Genomic DNA, 19,617 nt, shown 5'->3' on the forward strand with positions numbered 1-19,617 from the left:
GGAGAGCAGGACTGACTAAACAAACATCATCTTTTAATCAAACGCTAACGAGCTTACAAGAGACCTGTGTTACTGATTTGGAACAGGTTTCTGTTTTCAGCTATTCATTCATCAAATGTCAATGTATATCCTTCTGAGCAAGAGGAATATGTATGTATTGTAACTAGACAAATTGTGAATCCCGACACTAACTTTATTATCACAGTTTAAAAAGATACATGAAGAAGAAAATATATAATATCACAGTGCAGTTTGCAATGCTTTACATGGGGTTTAATGGCTGTTTAAAGTATGCAAACATAATCATGCGTGTTAACCTTTGTCTGGATGCAGATGTTGTGGTTCATCCTGTGAGAATATCCCCTGCAGGAAAAGATATCACTGCCTCATTTCTGCTTCTTACTACAAAATAAAAAAAATCTATTCAGAATATCAAAGTCAAAATGTTAAGAAAATGAGTGCAAGATTACAATCATTTTTAACTCATATAAGTTTGAATATTTTTCAGCACCTTCACCGTAACCTGACATCCACTTATTTAGTTATTAAGGTTTTAAATGGAGATTACACAGTCACTTACGTTCAGCTCTCAGGCTGCTTAGAATTTATTTTTTTACATACTTCTCTGCAGTGATGGTAAATTATTGTGTGCCAGATAGTTGTTATATAATTTAAGAAGCAGTGTTTTCTTGTGTCGCTGCCATAAGTATAAGTTGATATGAGACTGACAGGTGGCATGCAGGCTTCATATTTCATACAGAAACCAGAGTGCATCTCAGTTTTCAAAGCCTGCAGTCATGTCATGGGAGGTAAGCCAGCTTTGTGGACTGACATGACGCCTTAAGACAGCATCTAGGTCCAAAGGTCAATAAGCAAAACAAGAGTATGCTCACATAATGTGCTGCTTTCACTGGTGGAGAGGGTGAGCAAGAGGGTGGCCTCTTCTATTTGAACCATAATATGAATATGATTGTCAGATCATATTCTGATGATTGTCACTGAATGTTAATTCTAATTTACAGCAATTTAGAACTGTATTAATAATGATCACAATAGCTAATTTAGGATTAACAATCATAAAGAGAAAATAAGAACGGAAAGATGCAATATAGAATTTTATTTATTTTAATTTTATAAATACCTTTAAAGAGCTAAGAGCTCATAAATCAGGGCTCTACTGGCTCCTCATTTCCCTCTAGTGGGGATGTCAGACCAGGGAAGACAGTCACCCTGATTTTGCACCTTCAACAAGAAAAAATAGAATTTTTGCTTTGGAAATACATTTATTTTTTTTATAAAAAAAAAGAGTAAGCTATAGAGACATGTTAGTGAAGGCATGCACTTACATATGGTCATATATTTGTTTTTAGTTGCAGAAAACCGATAACACAGATATCAAAAGTCCATTACCAGTCAGAAACACCAGGCTCAGGCTTATCAATAGCTGTGGACATTGCTGTGGTCAAATAGTTTCTGGACAGTGTGTGTTCTATTCTGGCGATGAATGAGGCATTTATGAAGCGCATAGACTACCCATCATCTTGCAGCACAACAATAATATCCACTGTTCTCCATTTTGTTCAAAAGCTGCTTATGAAAAAAAGACATTTCTTACTTTCTGTGCCCTCCAGCTCTTCCATGTCCCCTCTGAATTTCTCAGAAGTAAGCCTCCTTTATCTCCCTCACTTGTAATCGCTTTATTCGTCCACCCTTACCCTTTAAACAATACAATGAGACAACTCTCAGAGCATGGCCCTGCTCCTTTTAAATGTCCAGCTTTCATTTTTACAGGAGAAATTGTATTATCACCATGAACAGACACTGGATATCAAATGTTGTAATCCCATCAGGTACAGAGAGACTGTCCAGAGCACTATGTATTTATTCAGAGACTTTTTCAAACTCCCTGCACATGTTTCTTCCCAGAAGGGTCTGACGCATGCAGCCCTGCCAGGCACAGTGAATAAACAAGTTAATCTACTCTGGAGGGATCTGCGATATTAGATGGTGAATAAGAAGACCTTATAGGTCTCCCGTGTCATGTCTGGCACAGACAACAGTGCAATAAAACTGTGATGGCAATTAATAATAGCAATAAAGAAAAAAAAGGAGCTTTCTTATGTGGCTTTGTGAAGTGAAATAAACACAATGGTGAAGAAAAGCAGGATGTGAGCAAAGACCAAGTCCTTTGTTTGTGAGGGGGATGGGGTTCATTTGACTGAAGCAGAGCAGATGTCCGAGTGTCAGGAGGGCTTCCCCACACCCCTCCATCACAGGGCAGCCACATTTTGCATCCAGCAGTCGCCATGGAAACCGCGTGCAAACCAGGAAATAAACCTAAAATGTGCACACAAAAATATGAGAACACATGGAGCAAAACACAAGGTTACAATGACAATGATAATACAAGCTATGGCATGTTGGAAGTCTAGTGGAGCATACCGAGCCAATACTACAGCTCTAGCCATTTCCATGATGATGACAATTTATTTTAATCGGGTTTCCCACCCGCTTTCCGCAAGCCCGTGTGCGTCTGCGCAAAGGCAGCAATCCGCTGGCTCATGTCAGAGCTTGATCATTTCCCCCAGCTGATTCACGAAAATTTACACCATTCCGTTGCGTATAGCCTATTGGGCTCCGGGAGGTCGACACGGAGAGTGGAGCGTTTGCTGAAATCATAGGCGTGGTTTTGGATGGAGAAGATGCTCCGTCTGCTCCCGCTGGCATCCCCACCTGCCCTCACACCACGTTTGTCACCGCGCCAGCTGGTATTTTTCTGAGTTTGAGCCAGATTTTTGTCACGGGGGGGATATTGATTTTTCGTCTGGGGGTGAAGTGTAATTAGCAGCGCCGTGGACGTACGGTTTATCATCTCCAAAGTGTGCAGAACAGGAGCGGACAGCGCGTCGCTTGGCCTCCAGGCAGCCGCAGCAGTGGGAAAAGGAACCACAGCGGAGACCCTGGTTCATGTGTAGGGCTGTTCGACTCGCAGGTCGTGCCCGCAGCGGTTCGCAAGGATGGAAAATACACGCAAGATTCCCAAAAGATCGCCCTGGCTTTGCGTACTTGTAGTGGCGTCTGTTTTACTCGTAGTGGACAGCAAGAGAGCCAGACCGCCTCGCTGTCCCTCATCATGTACATGTACCAAAGATAACGCGTTGTGCGAAAGCGCAGGACTGATCCCTCGCAGCTTTCCACCCGATGTCATATCACTGTAAGTCAAATGTATTATTATTTAATTAACGGATTCCCAACCAGTGCTTTCCATTACAGAGATTTACACAACATGTTCGTCTCTGCTGAATAAGACGTGTATGTATGTGCTGCTGCTGCTGCTGCACATTAGCCCAATCCAAGGAACATAATGGAGTAACAGTTCGTATGAGACAGTCTATTTCTAACCAGTGTGTCTGTCTGTCTGTCTGTCTGTCTGTCTGTCTGTCTGATGATGTCCTCCCCTCTCCACAGATCATTCGTCAAGTCTGAATTCACTGAAATCCCGAAAGAGAGCTTCATCCACACACCTGCCCTGCATCTCCTGTGAGAAATCTCTGGAGCTTTTTGTTCTTCAGTCTTTGTTGCATGCTGTCAGTCCCAAGTGAGGTGATCAACGCCATGTTTAACGTTCAAAGACATCTCCCCAATGATGATGCTACTACACATTATAGCCTAATGAAATGGGTGTTGCTGTAGCCATCTGAATGGGGGGCTCAAACAATAACCACTTTGGAGAAAATTACCTTTCTAAATGATTTCCCTACATGCCTTTTTATATCAGGGTAGAATAGTCTCTCTGCTGGGCATTCATCCAAGTCTTGTCTTTACATGTATCAGTGCATCAGACGGTTTCAGAAGGAGATGTATTGATGGGGAATCCCTTCTTTTGAAGAGGGAATCCCCCTTCATTCCTGTCTACTGGGGTGGAGTATTGACTGAGTCACAATGTCCTTCAAAGCAATGTAAGGCTGCAGGAATCCTAATAGAACACTGATCCTTGTCTTTGATGTAGTTGGGTTACTGTGAAGGAGACAGGAGGGGGTTTCTATCACAGGTCCATCTTTTTCAGAGCAGCTGCTAATGTGGGACAACAGCTTGTTGTTAACATAATTTGTGAGCAGGAATAGTGAAATATTATGGATCTTTCTGCACAGCCTCTTCACAGCCAACAACCTGGAATCTATAAATGAGGATGCTTTCCTTGGTCTTCCTCATCTAGAGTATCTGTGAGTAGAAGGTTCAAATTTATAGTGGAAAGGTTTCCAAAAGATTGTCTCCCTTCTCATGCATTTATTCAACGCCTTTTTCAGGTTCATCGAAAACAACCAAATCAAGTTGATTTCACCACATGCTTTCCGTGGACTGAAAACTCTAGTGCATCTGTAAGTATAAACTGTATTTCTTGCTTCTCATGCAAAAGAATTAAAAAACAATAGTACTTAGAATTGGATGATAATTCAATTTCTGTTTGATTTAAATATAAAATCTTCTCACTAATGGTCTCTTTGTAAGAAAGAATGTAAGGAAGCTTTCTGTTTCTGTTTGTATCAGTAAAACATGTATCTGTCTGCAGTTGGAGGCAAGAACTGCTCCACTCCACTCTTAATTGATGTCAGCAACTAAAATGACCTATCGAAAAGTTTAAAACTCAGATATCTGTTGTGCACGGACACAAGATGATGTCATGATATTCAAGACAAAGCTCTGAGAAAACTAAGAAACTAAAGTACAACAACCTCCTCAACAGAGAGATGTCCCTTTTTTGTAACAGAGAGGGCCTTAAAAGGGCTGAGGAGGCAGCTCTAAAAATAGCTTAATATTTCCTCAAACTCACAAGCATAAGCTCTTTAACAGATATCTTTATATTGCTCTGCGTAACCAGTGTGTGTGTGTGTGGGGGGGGGGGACGACAACAATATGCAGTATTTCTGATCCATTGTTCCTCTTTTCCAGGAGTCTGGCCTACAATAATCTGGAGACTATGCCCAAAGATTTGTTCAAAGGTCTTGAGGCCTTGACGAAAGTGTAAGTATGAATTACAGTCCTGCATCATCTGGAAACAAAGAGATAAATTACATAATGTTACATAACTAAAATTATAATGTATGCTATCGTGGACTATGAGTTCTTCTATATATAGAACTATGTATCATTATTCCACTTCAGCCAAGGCTTGAAGAATGTGTGGGTGGTGCTTTTAACGCCATTAAAATTACATGCCGCAGTGAGGAAGTGAGATATAGTTTGCAATCTATCACCCGCTGAAGATGTTCAGTGCTTCTTTATAGTCCCTCTTGATATTAATGAGAGCACAGAGTGAAGCTGTGAGGGCCAGAGAGCAAGGCCAACAGTCATACTTAAGTTACTGCAGCTTTTGAAAATAAAATCAATTCAAAAAGCTGAGAGCATTCCTGTTGGAAGTTAGTTTGGTGCTTTTCTCCCTTTAGAGACCTTCGAGGGAACCAGTTCACCTGTGACTGTAAGCTGAAGTGGTTGGTGGAGTGGATATACAGCACCAACGCGACAGTAGATCAGATTTACTGTAAAGGCCCGGCCTCACAACTGGACAAGAAGATCAATGATCTGGCGCCGCAGTCCTTCGATTGCATCACTACAGGTGGAGCACAAGAAGCACTTTTAGTTTCACTTTATTTTTCCTGACTTCTTCAATGCTATTTAAATAGTGTTTTTGTTTCTCTCACAGAGTTTGCTTCCTACCAGTCCCTGAAGTTTGAATCCATATCTGTGGAGGCATTTTCCTTCGGGAATGACCAGTATGTGGTGTTTGCCCAGCCCTTCATTGGGAAATGCAGCTTTCTAGAGTGGGATCATGTGGAGATGGTCTTTAGAAACTTTGACGACATTGACAGTAAGTAGAAGTAATTTCAAATATGCTGTCATGTGGTTGTGAATGAGCTGTGTGAGTCTACAATGAGGGGGTGAGATTGGAGGAGGAGCCACTAGATGGAGACATGGATCTAAGACTAAGTGAAACTGTAATGTTTTTCTCCTTTCTTTCTCTTCACCAGGCACATCCACAGTAATTTGCAAACCTCTGGTCATTGACAACCAGCTCTTTGTCATTGTGGCTCAGTTGTTTGGTGGCTCACACATCTATAAGCGTGACACCTCTGCCAACAAATTCATTAAGCTCCAAGGCATTGACATCCTCAAAATCCGCAAACCAAACGATGTGGAGACGTTCCGCATCGATGGAGAATCCTTCTTCGTCATAGCAGACAGCTCCAAGGCCGGCTCCACCACCATCTACAAGTGGAACGGCAATGGCTTCTACTCTCACCAATCGCTCCACCCGTGGTACCGGGACACCGATGCGGAGTACATGGAGATCTCCTCCAAACCTCACCTGATCCTGTCCAGCAGCTCTCAGAGGCCAGTCATCTACCAGTGGAACAAAAGCACCAAGCTGTTTGACAGACGCACCGACATCCCAGAGATGGAGGACGTCTACGCCGTGAAGCATTTTCAGGTCAAATCCGACCTCTTCATCTGTCTGACGCGCTTCATCGGCGACTCCAAAGTGATGCGCTGGGATGGAGCCCTCTTTAGAGAATTGCAGACCATGCCCTCTCGTGGCTCCATGGTGTTCCAGCCCTTCTCTGTGGCCAGCTGGCAGTACGCCATCCTGGGCAGCGATTACTCTTTCACCCAGGTGTACCGCTGGGATACCAAGAAGGGCGAGTTTGTCCATTTCCAGGAGGTGAACATCCAGGCGCCGAGGGCCTTCTCTCCAGTCTCCATAGACAACCGGCAGTTCCTGCTGGCCTCCAGTTTCAAAGGGAAAACTCAGATTTACGAGCACCTGGTCATTGATCTGAGCAACTGAGCGATTGTTTTCTTGACTGGTTGGGTGGTTGTTTGAGTACTTTCTGTGTTTAGGGATGGCTGTTGCAGCAGATCCAGACAACACTGCAACAACACTTATCCTAACTTGAGCAAGGCTGGCATTACTCTTCTTTTTTTTAATCTTCCATTAAAATCAGTGCATGAATCATGTAAAGATAAATACATGTATCTCAACCAAAGCTACTTGGCTGAGATGCATGTTGAGTTCAATGCATGCACCTCAAGTTAGGATTAGACCCAATATGTTGTCAGGACATTAATGCATGACCAGGGCCTTACACAGGCCGTCCCATCCTGATGAATGCATCACCCATGCTCATTAATCCATTAAATCTTGCCAGTAGGTTATTTTTTGTGTTCAGCTTTTCATGTGACTCAGCAATGTTTATACATTTGTAAGCTCATATATTTATCTACAGAAAGTAATAAAGAAATAGTACTTTTTAACATATTAACATGTTTAACTGAACAAATCTGCCAAAACGAGATGTTTACATTTTTCTGTCTTTCCACTTGTACGCTAAAAGATTTGTAAATGAAGCTTTTGTAAGTTTAAGAAGGATCACACTGATTAGATACATATTTGTTAAAGAGAATGATTTAAAATACGTTTATAATTTGGAAACTATCAACAGAAATGTGTGAGAATCTACCTGTGAATCCTTGCAATTTACATTTTTATCATTAATGGTTTGTATAATGTTTAAAGTATTAAGAATTACCGTTTTTCATAAGAAGTATGGAAAACATTTGGGGCACACACACACAGGAACTATTTTCACACACTTAAAGGACCTGAAATGAAAAACTGAGGATATTGTTCATAATGCTTTACCTTTGACTAACATGTATGCAAAACACATCAATTGTGTCATGATTAAGTTATTGACTAATATGCTATTTAGATTCAATAAAGGTTTACATTATTAACGGTTACATCTCATCTGAGCTCCCTGCTGGCACTGTGTAGCATGTTGCTTCAGAGTGAATACCAACACCCAGTCCTCGAAGCAAAACAACTCGCACTAACACATCTACTTCATCGCTTGAGGGAAATTGTCGTCTTGAAGTTAGCTGTGTAACTATGGATTCAGATCTGAAAAATAAAATAAAATAAATACAAACAAATAAAATCCTTTTTATTTTCTCCAACAAAGTGCACGCCTCAATTCTACAAAGCAGCACATTACAATGTAATGGAATAAATACAATAAAATCCGCTGAATTAAAAAAAAATAAAGAGAAAAAAAAAATACACAAGCAAGGAGATACACGAGTACCTGCACAATCACACTGGTGGCAGGACTAAATCAGGCCCTTTAGAAAGGCTCCACAAGACAAACTGCCTCTTTCATAGTGATTGTTTTTGACTTTTCATGCATCGTCCGTCCTTAGGACAAAGACATCCTGTTCTTCGCTTTCTAAAGTAAACCAATTTAAACCCTGCTTCTTTTGTAACTGAGGACTACCAAACTAACATGAAAGAAATACAGGTGCATACTCTCATGTTCATACACATCATCCTGGAAAACTTGTGCAATTGCAGCAGGATCTCCAAATCACCTACCTACTGCTGAGAGAAAATAAAGTGAACACATTTTCAGTTTTAACTGAAGTTACTACTCAAGTCTATGTGGTGCAACTTAGTGTTTTTTTTCCATAGGCAAATAAAATACAACGTAAAAGGCAAGGGAGCACATCCCTTAATACTCCACAAAATAATTTAGTGCTCTTTAAATAAAAGTAAAAACACTATTTTCATATGGTGGCTCTTAAAAAAAAAAAAAAAACTCAGACCGAAAGGATAATGCTTTAAGATACATCAATTATATTAGGAAAGAACTGAAATCCCATGAAAAAAAGACAGTATTGACAATAAAATTCTGTACAGAACACAAAATCAATATACAATACAGTACCTGCAGATGTTATGCATACAGTACAATTCTCTTTTTACATAGTTTTAGTATGGGCTCCAGCCTGATCTATATACTGACTTAACACAGGTGGAAAAGCGGCTTTTTTTAGCTTTCAATAATTTTAATGGTTATTCAGCGAGGAGAGTAGATCTTGTAGTAGGCGTTTAGAAAAAGAGATTGAAAACATTATTGCAGGATGGTCAGCTTCAGTTGCATACTGCATATGTTACATGAATGTGTGCTATGACGAGGAGCAGCGGGCTGATGAGAGAGACAGAGGGCCGGACGGAAGAAAAAAAAGGGGATGGTTAGCTGTTTTTGCTATCTCTCCGTCACAGAGGTTAAACCTTGCGTTATCTCTCTGATCCACTACCCTGTACAGTACATTCGTGGCCAGTATTGCACGTTACCAGCCGAGTCCACCCTGATTCTACAAGGTGAGGACCATCAGTGCTGAATTTTGTCCTGTAAGTCAACACTAATCCAGTGATGAGATGAGAACCATAGCTCACCGAAGACTGACTGGGACTCCATCTGCTGTCACAGTTTGAGCTCATTGGCAATTTTGCAGGCGATATTCTTAAAGGCGATGGACGTGCCCGATATCCTCTTGAAGCGCACGCCGTTGAGTGAAAGGCGGGGCAGCTTGCACACCTCCATCTCCCATTGGACCAGGTTGTCCTGGCGAGCGTCGCCATGGACACAGAAAAGCAGGAAGCGTTCACGCTGCTCGTAATCGCAGCTGTTGGCGTCCAAAACCTTTCGGATCTCCCTCATCATCTCGGCGGGCTCCATGGAGGAGGTGGTCTTCATGCTCCAGGTAAAACGAAGCGAGCGAGGCTTGGAGTCCCGACCGCAGTCCTCCTTAGTATCGCCTGACGCACTTCTACGACAACAGAAGAAGACAGAAAGAAGAGAGAAAGAGCAGAAAGAGATATGGAGTGAAACGTTAAAGGATGGCAGAGGTTGGTTACAGGCTTTCTATGAAATCTATGTCTTAATCTAATTCTCACCTTGGTGTTTCCGTCCTGGCGCTGGCCTCTCCCTCACTAGGCACCCTGAAATAAACCAGGAATACAGTATTACTCCCACACGCTGATGTCAACATGGGTTCCCCCACCCACTACCAACACCAGCCCCATCATCACTGGACACAGAGAGGGGTGTCAGGCATCATGCCAGGAAAGAATCCACACTCCTGAGTATCAGGGTTCAGCACACAATGAGGTGACTGTGACTTTTTGATGCACATACGATTGTAGCCCCTTCATAATAACCAAATGCATCATCCCGTCTACTGTACGCTACCTTTCCTTAATCCCCACTGATCTGTAAGGAGTGGAAAAGTGGTTCTAAATCTTTGATTTGGCCTCCATAATATGCCTATCTTTTCTATTAAGCTCAGCATGAAGACGGGGAAGAGTAAGGAGAGGAAAGCCAGCGATTTGAGAAGCTGATACTGTGGCTTAGCTTAGTACAGGAAAAGCTGGTGAGCCGTGAGGTTTGTTCTTGAAGCAGTGGTAACAAGGGAGGGAAATACACGGCATAACAAGGGTGTCAGTAGGCAAGGATGTGGTGTAGTGGGTAAATATGTAAGGGGTTAAGGAAACACGGGCCAAAGTCATAGTGGGCACAGTTTTAATTTTTTTTGTTGGACAGGGAGGACAGGTGCAGCAAGCGTTGTGTTCTCCTACCTCCGGGTCGACCTGAAAGACATAGCTCTATGCGGGGAGAAAAGGAGAGAAAGCTGTGAGCCTCTACCAGATGGGCCAGCATGAAGGTGACACAAGGAGCTAACTGCTGTATGCATGATGTGGTCCTATCCTTTGCTTGTCATATTGACAGCAAAGGGTAACAGTGTGGACGTATAATAAGCACTAAGGACTCGGGAGGAGATCAGAGAGTGCATATGTACTAAAGAGGCAGAGAGAGCATGTGATGCTTTCTTTGTTTTCACTGCTGAAAAAGTTTACAGAAAGTAATCTAAACACAAGCACTTCTTAAATCTCTTTAGTTTGGTTTTGGGGAATATAACTATTTTGTTCAAAATGTTGCAGTGCCAAAGTGCAGCCTCACAGAGCTGCTAGCATGGCTGTGGACTCTTAGGGCCTAATTTACTAACACTAGCGCAGTTTGCGCTGCGTCTGTTTATGCGAGTTCGGTAATAGCGCACGCTATGCTTCCACATTTTGCGTAGTATTTATCAACCCTGACACCCATCAGGCAATCAGCGTCTTTCTCCGCCCACTATACCGTAAATTGTGCTGTAGCAAAGCGGTACTTGTGCTATGTATGGAGTGCAGACTGCGATATTCCCACTGCTGATGCTATGACTGTTTGAAATGATCCTGATGCCAATATTTGTAATGTAGCGAGGAGTTTAACAACTGCTGGAATGGGATGTGAACGCTGAGTGGGAGATTCAAATTCATCTTTGATTTCTTCCAGTAACTCTAATATTGCATGGCTGCTTGATCTGTAACGCTAAATGATGTTGTGTTCACTGACAAAGTGTGATTCTTGTGTTAAAAATATTTTCAGCCTCGCCTATGTCTTCATCTTGCCCAAATTACTGTTGCCATTTCACCAGCGGCATAAAGGTCTACGAGGAAACTCGATTGCGGCTGGTTTAGACCTGCTTTTAAGAGGCGGAGAATTTCCCCCGCAGAATAGAGGCGCGCTCTTACTGACAGTCTTTGTAAATACCACGGAATATATAATTAGGTGCACTTTGCGCTTATCCTCCCACCTTTTTGGGTGGAACTCCCACTTTCCCCACGACCCTCCCACGAACGCATATTGAAAGCGCAACTTGTCTCTTCTCGCTCATGTGGCAGGTAATCTGCGATTTTACCCAAGTGCGCCCTGTTTGTAAATAGCCCGCATCGGTTACGTCCGGCTTTTGCGACCAATTAGCGCCTGGAAACAGGCGCAAACGGCTTGATAAATCTAGCCCTCAGTCTTTAAATTACTATATTAAGAATAAAATATTAAGCATATTAAGATTCATATTGTGGGTGCATGTAAAGAGAAAGCTTTTAACAATGAAAGCAGACGACCTATAGTTTAAAAAAAAATCAATCAATCAATCAATCAATTAAGACCAGTCTAAATTGGAATTTCCCTAATCTGAGCAGAGCTAATACTTGATCCAACTGACATTTAGTGTGATTAGTAATTACGCAAAGATCAGTCATACCTTCAGACAGCATGAAGATACATTAAACAACATCTATGACTTTGTCTGACTAAGTATCAAAAGAACAATTCCTTCAAAACTGAAGCACTCATAAATGCCAGTACTTTAGTCACACAGGCAGTATAAAGTAGTCAAAGGGATACGTTAACTGTGAGGTACAAGAAGTGGTAAGTACAACCTAGTGTGCAGCCGTTTGTCTTCACTGACCTGCGGACAAACTTGGAGGTGATCTTGCTGATAATCCCAGTGGAGGTGCCCCTGCGTTGCTGAGCGAGAGCCCCTGTATCATGGGACAATGTAGGCGAAGCTGGGGGGCCGTTGTAGGTGGCACTGCGCCGGTCTCTGAGCTGAGCACCGTGGAAGGTGCTGCGACTGGTGGTACCACGGGGGAAACGGTTCTTTTCTGGGGTGCTAATACTGTGTGCAGACGGAGAGGTGGAGGGACCCCGCGGAGAGGAGCTGCAACATAAACATTATAGGAGAAATCACTACATGTGGCAAAATATTCTGTATCAGCATGCTCGCTATATATATCCTGTGATTTAGAAGTAATTTAGAATCATACTATCAGCATCACTATCTTTGCCACAAAAAGACTTTTACATCGAAAATACACAGTTGTGATGGCCACAGTTATTGGTGATGATCAGGCTGCTCACCTGGCTTTCAGCTCTGTGTTGTCATCGATGGGGGGCAGTGTGCTCTTTGAAGGATGCCCTGACGATGACATGGACTTAGTGTGACGAGGTCGTGTAGAGCTCATTGCAGTCGATGAGGTGCTCCCTGACACCTCGGTTAAACTGGGGACCAAGGACCAAGATATTTAAACAAAACAGTCATTTGTACAATTGGAAAATGTGACAGAAAAATTACTTGGACAGGAATGAAAAACACAGAGAACATGGAGAGCTAGATCTCACCCTGCAGTTAAACTGCGAATGTGTTTACCTGCTGTCTTTGCCATTGGGGATAGCTGAATAGCGGTCAGTAGAGGATCGTTCACACACGTATGTGTTCCTGCGAGTCATTGATCCATTGGTCTGTTCGTGGAAAGAGAAAACATGATAAAGCACGTTAGACTGAGTATTAGCAAAACCTGGTCACTCAAGGAGTGAAAATAGAACAATGATGAGGCACACACACACACACACACACACACACACACACACACACACACACACACACACACACACACACACACGTCCTCCACTTCCTCACCCCCACTGCACTTGTAGTTTTCTTTCTCTCCTGCACCCCCAGTGGTGAAGCAGGAACGTCTCCTTTAGAAGTGTTGAGCTCCAGCCGGCGCGCTCCGTCCCACTCCTCCCTGTGGTCGCTTTCCACACTCAGGGCCTGGCCACGCTTTGTGTACGATACCGCGGGGGGCACAGACGGACCAACTAGGAGAGAAACGCATATAAGAACGTGCTTATAACTTTTCCAACGGACATATCACTATTACAGCTCCAATATCAGGAATCTTCAGACGATAAAGAACAAGCAAACAAGGACAGTGTCTTTGTTACAATAGCGTCAAGCAAAGCCACTCAAAGCCAAGATTTTCACATCAATCCATCTATTAAATATAACACTGCACCAACACATTGTTTAAGAATCCGTACAGCTTTAGAAGCCAAGGTAAGCAGGTACAAAGCAAAGCTGTTCGCCCCTCATGCTTTGAGGTGATGTTCCTCAGGGAGCTGCAGGAAGGCAGCCAGCCAGCAGATGGCGCCAGACACAATGGCCCCACATGACATAGGAGGAAGCTGCTACACAACCAGTGCAGTGTTGAGGTTGAGTCACTGATTTGTACATTTGAATAGACTGATTATGAAAACAAACATTAAGCAAACAAACAAATTAGTCCAGGTTTGATGTACACCTTTTCCAAAAAAAAAAAAAGAAAACGCTTGAAATGTGCTTTATTTATCATTCCCACAAGAAAAACCTTCAAGCTTTATCAGCTTTATTCAGCTATTTACTAGTGAAGCTGGTAAAGCTCCCCAGGATGGATACCGGTATCTGATCTGTGGCCAATCCTCAGTGACTGAGAGCAACTTCCCCCTACACAGCATGCAGCCAGCCACACTCTCAGAGCTGGGAAGGATGAGGTTACTTTACTTGGCTTCTCGACACCACCACCACCACCACCACCATCATCATCCCCACCATGATCACTGTAGCGGCGCTGCTTCTGATTGGCCGAGATGCTGCGTGTGACCTTGGGATGGGCAGGAGAAATGCTGGAGCTGTTGTTGATGTCACTGGTCGGTCGCGGTCGCTGGCCCAGGATGCTGTTGGTCAAAGGTTCGCTCCCCTCAAACTGAAAAATAGAAACACAGGATGAGGGATATGGCCACTTGCAATAACTACTGGTGATTATGTCAACATGATGTACGTCAAACAAACTGACCTCCGGAGCTTTTCTGCCGAGCAGCAGGTAAGTTGCCATGACATCATCGTACTTATGGCTCTGTAGAGACTCTGTGATCTCATCTTTAGGGAAGCCCATCGTCACCATGAGCTCTGATGGTGGATAGAAGTCAACGTGAATCAAAGTCAGTATACTGGCCACACACACACACACACACACACACACACACACACACACACACACACACACACACACACACACACACACACACACACACACACACACACACACACCTATTCTGGATGAATCACTGAAGTCTGCCTCCGGCTCGATGTAAGGTTTTAGCTCCTCCTCCTCATGACCCACATTCATCCAGTGGTCTTTCATGATTTGCTGACAAATAAAGAGACACTTACAGTTTATGTATGTACAGTACAATTGGATCAACTGCAATTTCAGATAATAAATCTTGACTCATGTCTTTTACAGTAATTAAACAACATGACAGTTACGTGCAAGTTAAATGGCACAACAGACGAGAAACTACTTCTTTATGAAATCAGCCGGGTCTGAACAACACTGTGATCAATTGTTATTATTAGTGGAGAAATCTTTACTATTGAACTTCAGTCTGGTTTTGAGTACAGGGGTGGTATTGACTCTGGACAGCCTGAGTTTGAACTGAACTGACAACTACTGTATATATTGTTTTCGAAGGAGAAACAAGCTACAGCCCTTCCTGATATTGCGAATGCAGGGAAAGTGCAGAGCATAAGGATTCTGTTTTTTTATTAATCAAGTTTTATTTCTTACAATTAAAGCTGGGCAATATATCGATATTATATCGATATTGTGATATGAGACTAGATATCGTCTTAGATTTTGGATATCATAATATGGCATAAGTGGTGTCTTTTCCTGGTTTTATAGGCTGCATTACAGTAAAGTTATGTAATTTTCTTAACTTACCAGACTGTTGTAACTGTTCTATTATTTGCTTTTACCCACTTAGTCATTATATCCACATTACTGATGATTATTTATCAAAAATCTCATTGTGTAAATATTTTGTGAAAGCACCAATAGTCAACGCTACAATATCGTTGCGGTATCGATATCGAGGTATTTGGCCAAAAATATTATATTATTGATAGTGATATTTGATTTTCTCCATATCACCCAGCCCTACTTACAATGCTTCAACAAATTCCATCCAGCTTTATTATTTCTGCTTGCTTTCATCAAATAATTATGTAAGACCACTCTTTGATCTCAGATGAATGTTTCCAAATTTCCATCTGACAGACTGTAAAGTGAAGTGTTCTGCTGGTTTATAATTAACAACAGCAGCGATTATGTGATGACGCACAGCAATAATTAGGACTGTCTGTTCGGGCTGCTGTGCAAAACATTTCTGAATGAAGAGCAAATAACTGTGAAGATGCAACAATGCAAATGCCGGTAATACCTCCAAACTGCCTCGTTTAACAGGGTTGAGCACGAGTAGTTTCTTCAGCAGGTTTTCACAGTCTGTGGACATGTAGAAAGGAATACGGTACTTTCCCCGCAGGACCCTCTCCCTCAGCTCCTACACACCAAGCCCCAGACAGACAGACATGTAAACAAATAAGAAATTAGCAACAACTAGCAACAAAAGAGCAGCAGACAGTGGACGAAGCCATAAAACATTATCACAGTTTACAGTTGTTACAGTGTTAGCAAACAGTTGCCTACAGTATATACTCATCCAGCAGATATGCTGCTAAATGCTTCATAATATTCAATAGCTAGTTGCTTACTTACAATGGGTTTATCAGAGCTTTTTTTACTCAAAAGAAACTGCCTGCCGGGGCTAGGATTGGGCATCGAGAACCAATACCTACTTGGAATCGTTTCAAAAATTACGATTCCAGTAGAATTGTTTCTTTATTGGAATCGTTTGGAATCGTTTAAGAGGATTTGGTTTCAAATCCAATCATCGCTTCCCAATTTAATATACACAGGTTTTGGTTTCCGAAGCGGCCAGGCGCTTCTTGTGTTGCATCCTTGGAGCACAGTAAGCAGCGTTCTAGTGTGGCTTTATTTTACGTTGAAAAAGCCCGGTAAAATCGCAAACCACCAAAATGTCCTCTTATTTGTGAAAATAGACATGTGACCCATCCACCCCTCAAAGAATCTGAATCAAGAATCGATAAGAACCGGAATCGAAAGGAAGAATCGGAATTGGAATCAGAATCGTTAAAATCCAAACGATGCCCAACCCTAGCCGGGGCTGAAAACTAAAACCGAGAGCTGAAAGGCACTTAAAATGCTCTCTGTTGATTTACCATCACAAGCACACACTAAACTTAGTTATATGATCAATTGTTAATATAAAAAATATTTATTACTGCAGCTTTAAAAAGGCAACAGATCACTTAGCCCAGTGCAGTTTTTCTTGACCTGCTGGATTTACTGCAGCGTCAAAGAATATTCCAAAACTGCTGCATTATTAAAGCAGGGTGGATGAATCTCTACAATGTCTTACTCCAAACGATAGACAGAGAGAGGAAATTCCACTCTTAATTTGGTTATTGAAGTAACCCAATTCTAGGTTTTTGCATGTTTTTGTATCCTAACTCAGTTAGAATAGCTCATACCCCACTTATAAGAAGCTTGGATACATAGAAGATAACAGGCCGTAGCACTTCATTTTGCACTTGTCATTTACTTTGGCTTTTGCTGTCAATGCAAATTCAGACTAAAACAGAATTCTTCATATATTTTGATTATTAAAACTGTCTCAGAGTAGCATTTATTATTACTTTTACTATTGGGACTTTCAATTGTTTTCCAAGAGACAGCTGCCTCCTTTAATACTCTCTTTTAGGAGGACATATTAAAAGGTGTCAGTGTGTTTCAAATGAGCTAGGTTGTACAATGTTTCATCTGAATATAAAATATAATATGATAAGTGTTTATACCTTTTCTGAACAACCACACTTGAAAGTGGGGCAAAACAACTGCCATCACAGAGATGGGTGGAAAAGCTGCATACTTAGAGTCTCCTGTCAAAGGCATTTGTTGTGTTTCACTTGCATCACTCCCAAATGTGGGACAAAGAGTATGTTTGTCAGGTTTGACCTTTGAAAACTAGAGCCAATCAAAATGCAGGACATCATTTCAATACAGTATGTGGGCCAGTTCCACATAAGCGGGACACCTGGTCACCCTATTGTACACCCGCAATGATTGTGTGAAATTCAAACCCACAGTCACACCAGGCCAGTGGCTGCGTACATGGTTACGATTGTCAGATTGTCTGTTGGAAAGGTTTCAGACAATGTTAAGATACAATTACATGAGTTTTTTGTTTTGCAAATAGAAAAAGGGTCTCCAATATGGGTAATAAATAAATATCACAGTGATCACAAAAAGAATATAAGAGCAATGCTACAGTTTGTTGACTGGTAATGTAATGTACTGAACATTTTGATTAAACTATAAAAATAACTTTCAATTTCCAAACACGTTGCATCAGCGTATCTACGGTCAGACAGAGCACATCCATATAGTCAAAGTTGAATAAAGATGAAACTTGAATATTTGCAAGCTGGAAGTGTAATGTGACCATACCTTCGGACGATTCGACAAACACTTCATTTGAAGCATACTGAGCCCTTTATCAATTTGTTTTTGCCAGAGGTGGAAAGCAGTGATGTGTTAACTGTATGGCTAGTCTCGCTTTGCCAGACCTTCATCCACCGAGGCGCTGCTGATGAGGGTCTGGCGAGTCCCCACAGCATTCCAGGATGGGAGAAAAACATGCTCTTGTTTATTGGCATTTCTTTAAACCAATCACAATCGTACGGAGCAACGGCGCCTCGGCAAAATAGCTTCGTGAAGGAACTTGTTTTGGTGGACCATGTGTAAGTTCAAAAGTTGTTTTAGTTGTGCAATAGAAAACTCAGATTGGACAGATAGTCTAGCTAGCTGTCTGGATTTACCCTGCAGAGATCTGAGAAAAGGTTAACCACAGTCCCCATAAATCGACCGGAGTTTAAATTGCCAAAACAAAGGAAGCTCAAGGCAACGGATATCCGAGAAAAGGTTAACCATAGTCCCCATAAATCGACCGGAGTTTTAAATAACAACACAAAGGAAGCCCAAGGCAACGGATATCCGGCTTAGATGAGTGAAATCCGGCTGAATTTCCACGGAGCAATCCCGGAAGTGGAACGTCAAGGATATAGACTATGTATAGCTAATCAGAAGGTACATTATCAAAGTTTAATGTAAAGAACTGTGTACGAACTTTGTAAAGCAATACATTCTACTGTCTACATAAACGTAACCAGTGATACATCCCAGAACCAAGTGCACACCTTTAGATTCTGTCCGTCGAAGGGCAGTGATCCGCTGACCAGTGTGTAGAGGATGACCCCCAGGCTCCAGACATCCACTTCTGGTCCATCGTACTTCTTTCCCTGGAAGAGTTCTGGAGCAGCATATGGCGGGGAGCCGCAGAAAGTGTCCAGCTTGCTGCCCACAGTGAACTCATTACTGAAGCCAAAGTCGGCTATCTTGATGTTCATATCTGCGTCTAACAACAGGTTCTCTGCCTGAGGTGGGAAGAGATGAGGCAAATCATAATGTGGATTGTTAATGTATCAGCACTGACAGAACATGGTTCATTATAGAGGCTTCTTCCAAGATATACATTCCAGATATGGATACTACTCAAATAAGAAATCAGATATCGGAGAGAATAAGAGTTTAGATCCTCACCTTTAGATCCCTGTGTACTATCCTCCTCTGGTGACAATACTGCACTGCAGACACAATCTGAAATACAAACATACACACAAGTCATAGGACACCACAGGTGTATCTAATATTAAAAAAGAAAACTTTTCAAAAAACATATGTTGCATAGTTATTTACTCAAAGATAGAACATAAAAGTGACAGAGATGTACAAAAAAATATAAAAGACATAAAAACATGGACACAAAAGAGCTGCAACTAACAATTATTTTCATTATCTGCAGATTATTTAATAATTGTTAAGTCTATAAAAAGGTCAAAAAGAGCCATTAACAGTTTCTCAGAGCTCACGTAATGTCTTCAGTTTACTTGTTTTGTCCGGCCAACAGTCCAAAATCCATATATACTCAATTTACTGTCATATATAATAAAGAAAAGCAGCAAACCTTCTCATTTGAGAAGTTGAAAACATTTGGCAATTTTGCTTGAAAAATAACGATTAATCAATTATCAAAA

General features: G+C 41.8%; 2 protein-coding genes across 3 annotated transcripts in view; one reads left to right on the plus strand and one right to left on the minus strand.

The window, feature by feature from the left end:
* The first annotated feature begins 2,575 nt into the window (after positions 1–2,575).
* On the plus strand, positions 2,576–7,800 carry LOC120547963 (leucine-rich glioma-inactivated protein 1-like). Its single transcript, XM_039783805.1, has 8 exons — positions 2,576–3,214; positions 3,469–3,540; positions 4,152–4,223; positions 4,308–4,379; positions 4,951–5,022; positions 5,445–5,614; positions 5,702–5,866; positions 6,027–7,800. The coding sequence occupies exons 1-8, from the start codon at positions 3,018–3,020 to the stop codon at positions 6,842–6,844; spliced, it is 1,638 nt and encodes a 545-aa protein (XP_039639739.1). The 5' UTR covers positions 2,576–3,017; the 3' UTR covers positions 6,845–7,800.
* A 182-nt stretch (positions 7,801–7,982) lies between these two features.
* LOC120547962 (serine/threonine-protein kinase MARK1-like) overlaps positions 7,983–19,617 on the minus strand; it is a 31,885-nt gene continuing 20,250 nt past the window's right edge. Inside the window, exons 7-19 of one of the 2 annotated variants that reach the window (XM_039783803.1) lie at positions 19,124–19,180; positions 18,721–18,957; positions 15,825–15,944; positions 14,650–14,749; positions 14,396–14,508; positions 14,152–14,305; positions 13,201–13,382; positions 12,931–13,022; positions 12,642–12,782; positions 12,190–12,441; positions 10,478–10,504; positions 9,797–9,841; positions 7,983–9,669 (exon numbers count right to left, since the gene is read on the minus strand). In XM_039783803.1, coding sequence (XP_039639737.1) covers positions 9,324–9,669; positions 9,797–9,841; positions 10,478–10,504; positions 12,190–12,441; positions 12,642–12,782; positions 12,931–13,022; positions 13,201–13,382; positions 14,152–14,305; positions 14,396–14,508; positions 14,650–14,749; positions 15,825–15,944; positions 18,721–18,957; positions 19,124–19,180 — 1,866 coding nt within the window. In that variant the 3' untranslated portion in view covers positions 7,983–9,323. The remainder of the gene's footprint in view (positions 9,670–9,796; positions 9,842–10,477; positions 10,505–12,189; positions 12,442–12,641; positions 12,783–12,930; positions 13,023–13,200; positions 13,383–14,151; positions 14,306–14,395; positions 14,509–14,649; positions 14,750–15,824; positions 15,945–18,720; positions 18,958–19,123; positions 19,181–19,617) is intronic. The other variant, XM_039783804.1, reaches the window with a different exon arrangement.

The sequence above is a fragment of the Perca fluviatilis genome, chromosome 19, assembly GCF_010015445.1.
Source record: "Perca fluviatilis chromosome 19, GENO_Pfluv_1.0, whole genome shotgun sequence".
In the NCBI taxonomy this organism is placed as follows: Eukaryota; Metazoa; Chordata; class Actinopteri; order Perciformes; family Percidae; genus Perca; species Perca fluviatilis.

Bases quoted from the DNA above. Each gene is read 5' to 3' on its own strand.
- LOC120547963 (XM_039783805.1), top strand. From the start codon at position 3,018: ATGGAAAATACACGCAAGATTCCCAAAAGATCGCCCTGGCTTTGCGTA. The intron at 3,541-4,151 runs GTGAGAAATCTC...CTTTCTGCACAG, and splicing joins ACACCTGCCCTGCATCTCCT to CCTCTTCACAGCCAACAACC. The intron at 4,380-4,950 runs GTAAGTATAAAC...CCTCTTTTCCAG, and splicing joins CTGAAAACTCTAGTGCATCT to GAGTCTGGCCTACAATAATC.